Below are 3986 nucleotides of genomic sequence, written 5' to 3' on the forward strand. Positions count from 1 at the left end.
AAATGGGAAATGGAGACAGGCGTGCCAAATACGTATATAAGTTAACATGGGACTGGCATATATAGAAAAATGCGCCTAAAATAAATTTAAAAAGAAAAGGAAAAAATGAAACTACTACTTATGTTCTAAAAAGCAATGAGTAGGTTTTCCCTTTTTTTTAATTAGAAATGTTTATAGTTGATAGTCGTATTATGGGAACGAGCTTTACTATGAGGTATTTTTATAATGTAATTCAAACGAACACGTGTTTTTTTTTTTTTATGTGTGAAAATGGTATGGTACTGCGCTACCGGGATACGCTGGCGGAACACCAGCGAAGGGTGATAGATGAGAATAAAAACAGGTCATTTTGCCCATTATGATGAATTCATCAGGAATTAACCATGATAGTTTCCAGGGAGAACCGCGAGCAGGTCGACCTGGTTGGGTATATTGCTAGCAATGGGATTCTCAGTCTCCATTGCTAACAATCCCTTTCCTCCCAACGATCACGGGTTTACTTTTATAATACAATACAAACAAATATTTATATTCCTGCTGACATATTCATTTTATGACGTCTTTATAAGTATATCTTAGGATAATAAAAAAAAACAAAACATTAAATTAAAACAAACATTTTAATATCACAATTTCACTGGGACTCAATAGACGGTCACAATAATTACTAACATCAAGCGAGGGAACGCCGAGTACAACAAACACACGGACAAAACCGTCCGCCTTATTACACGAGCACGACCCGCTGCTTTCTACGCATGCGCGGCGGCCGTAACTATTTCATAATTTTCACATAATCAGATAAACGTTCAATATTCCAATAGGTATTACGTATAGAGATAATACAATGTACTGAACAATTTCTAGCCTAAATCAGGTACTTAATGCCGAAATAAGGGCGCCTCTATTACATATCCTAAGCATAAGTTTTAATATAATAGTGGTTTTAGGAACTCATAAAGAGGAACATAGTTCTCATATAAACTCATATGTTCCAATACTGGGCACGAGAAATGTAATGAAATAGTGTTCGTAATGAATGGAATTGGAAACTTGAAAGGAACATGCAGTTCCTCTCCATGAGTGCTATCACCAGATAAAGAATAACAGGCAAGAAACAGACCTTAATTAGTTTTGAGGAAGGACTCCTCAAATGCTCATAAATAAAACTATTCACAATTAATATCCACCGAACTTGTAGCTCTCTCCACTGTTACCAGAAAGCAGCTGGCCGTGCTCAGGGACGTAATGGCCCTGAGACGGTTGGATTTCCGCGTAAGCTTTCAATCCTTCCCCGCTCTCGTAACCCTCATAGCCACCTAAGTGCTCATAGCCTCCGTGCTCGTAACCTCCCTGTTCCAAACCAGCTCCCTGGTGTTCAAGAGCCTGAGCAAGATGCTCTGTGTCGAGTCTGTGGTCTTCAAGCACCAGACCACCGCCGAGTTTGTGTTCGGTCTCAGGGTGGATCAGCTTTAGGTTTTGCTCAGTCTTTCCTTTCTCGAGCGGGTGCTCAAGTAAATGCTGGTGCTCTTTCTTGATGTAAACGGGCACTGGGTGGAAGTGCTCGAACTTGATCGACTGATGTGACTTGGCGTGCTCATGCTGAATCTGATGATGGTGTCCGGACTCGCCGATTATGGCATGGTGGTCCAGTTGGGGTGTTTCTTCGTGGATGATGCCGGGGTAGGCGGCGGCGATGGCCAGGAATCCCAGGAAAACCTGATAAAGAAAATAACTATCAGTTTTGCTTTGAAAATAATAAAGAGATTAAGTTGAAGGATAACTGTGCTACGAATTAGTTTGCATCGAAGGAAATCATTGTAATTAAACCTCCTCTTGATGCAATAATGGACATGGTTGCCAATTAGTAGCAAGGGACTCGAGATCTTCGTGATACTGTGAGTTAGTTCTTACGAAACCTGTTTCGCTGAATGCAATGATACGAGGAACACCGCATTTAGGGCTTACGTAACGTGAAAGTCTTCCTATAAATCTGATCATGCCGATGTGGAATTATTCAAATATAGTTTTACTAAATCGATACATAAATGAAAGTGTTTTATGTTTTTTTTTTTTAGAAACAACTTAAAATTATAAATTATTTTTAATAAAATGTATTATTTTTATAGATGAATTTATTAATACCTTGTAAATATTAACTACATTTTAATAGGTCTCTAAAAAAAAAGAATTTCCCAATCAAATGTTATGCTGTTGTCTTTTTATTGCTATGTTATGCAATTATGTCGTTAATTCTGACCTGATTTTGATAATTATTTTTATCTTAAATATTATAATTGTGTATTTACTATTTTATTTACGATCCATATTAATTTTGTTACGTTTTTTTTTTTGCGTAACATATTCTCAACTTATTGGCTATAATATTACGGACTTCTTTTTTTAGAATGCAATTATTTCTTTAAATATAAAAAAAAAAAACAATATTTTTTATCTGCTAAAATTCACTGTTAATTGGTTCAAATTAACGTTAGAATATAATCCTAATGCGATATATCTTAAGATTTAAATTCACTTCCTCCAAGCACGGTCACTGGCACCAAACACAAACACAACACAAGTACGCACGTGGTATTTCATTGCTGGCTGCTTGCTACAATTGCTTGTTGCACGAGAGGGTGTCAGGTTGTGCTAGCGATTGTAATTTACATCGCTTATATACACCGTTTCACTTATACCTTCCATGTGTGTGTGCTCCATTTGTTACGTGTATATATTCGTTCGCATTGACAGTCTATCGGCATCTTAGAACAATAGCTAGAAATTCGTTGGGAGATAGAAATAAAAAAGTCAACAGACAGTTAGATTTTTACCATAATTATCATGTAACCTTTGTGTGTAAACGTAATTGTTCGGTAATCGATCGAGAACAACACATTTGCATGGAGTTGTGATTTACATAATTGAAGTAAATTCAAATGAAAGTCGATTGATGAGTTCGATTGGATTGCGAAATGCAAAGTCTATTATTTCTATGTTCAATTTTTTTTTAATAAGTGTTTACACATTCACAGCAATCGCTCGGTCCTCGAGCTGTACCTTGAGTTATTAGGAACAATCAGTCACAAACATCTGAGAGTACAATAAGAGCACCAGAAGCTTAGCTAATTTAGAAAACTTTTGGGTTATAAATATATAATAATACAATAATATTTAGTTTTATCAGAAGGAAACTTTGCATAAAAGTCGTCTGCTTAGTTAGACAGAAATATGAGTGGGAAATAGATGTGTTTCGGTTTGAAGGGTGATATATGGCGTGAATTTACAGGGTACAGAGGAATAACATCTGAGTCCGCAGGAGTGGCAACGTTTGGGGGTATCATGGGCGAAACAGTATACTCTGTTATGTCCATGGTACTGCTCATGTCTATAGGCGACGGTTACCACTTTCCATCTGGTAGTTCGTCAGCTTGTTTGCCATTCTAAGTTGTATAAAAAAAAACCTAATTAGAATTGCATTCATCCTCACCTATCATCTCTAATTGGTACTCCGCCAGCTTATATCGATAGCGCAAGTGGGGTTGCCATTCCATTTTCATCCATTAAAAAAAAATTACACTTTCCATCAAGTGGGTCCTAATTTAGTTTAGCATTTAAGATTTTTAAGAAGATATTGCTTAAATGTTTTTATTAACATTTGTAATGTTAGAACAAGTAATACTGCTTCATAAATTCACCCAAGATTGTATAATTTATGTTTATGCAATGTACTGTAGCAATCAGCCCTTTGAAACCGTGTGATATTTGTAACTACATGATTGGGTTAGATGTAATTGTACGTTTTAGATGTTTGTAAGTCACAGACGAATACATGGAATAAAATGTAGAATAATAATAAAAAAACCGACTTCAATTGTGACAAAACCAGTTGTTTTGGTCTAAAACTTAGATCTTTAAACAAATTTTAATAAAATTTCTATGGAAAAAATCTGTAAGTATAACTTTTCAGATAAAAAGGAATTTTA

General features: G+C 35.7%; 1 protein-coding gene across 1 annotated transcript; it reads right to left on the reverse strand.

Annotated features, from left to right (window-relative positions):
* Positions 1–601: 601 nt before the first annotated feature.
* Positions 602–2651, reverse strand: LOC113520695 (uncharacterized). The gene is made up of 2 exons (XM_026906138.3): positions 2590–2651; positions 602–1719 (listed from the first exon to the last, which is right to left on the reverse strand). The coding sequence occupies exons 1-2, from the start codon at positions 2599–2601 to the stop codon at positions 1180–1182; spliced, it is 552 nt and encodes a 183-aa protein (XP_026761939.2). The 5' UTR covers positions 2602–2651; the 3' UTR covers positions 602–1179.
* Positions 2652–3986: the final 1335 nt, after the last annotated feature.

This window comes from Galleria mellonella, unplaced genomic scaffold (assembly GCF_026898425.1).
Source record: "Galleria mellonella isolate WM207_F2 unplaced genomic scaffold, CSIRO_AGI_GalMel_v1 utg21, whole genome shotgun sequence".
Taxonomy (NCBI): Eukaryota; Metazoa; Arthropoda; class Insecta; order Lepidoptera; family Pyralidae; genus Galleria; species Galleria mellonella.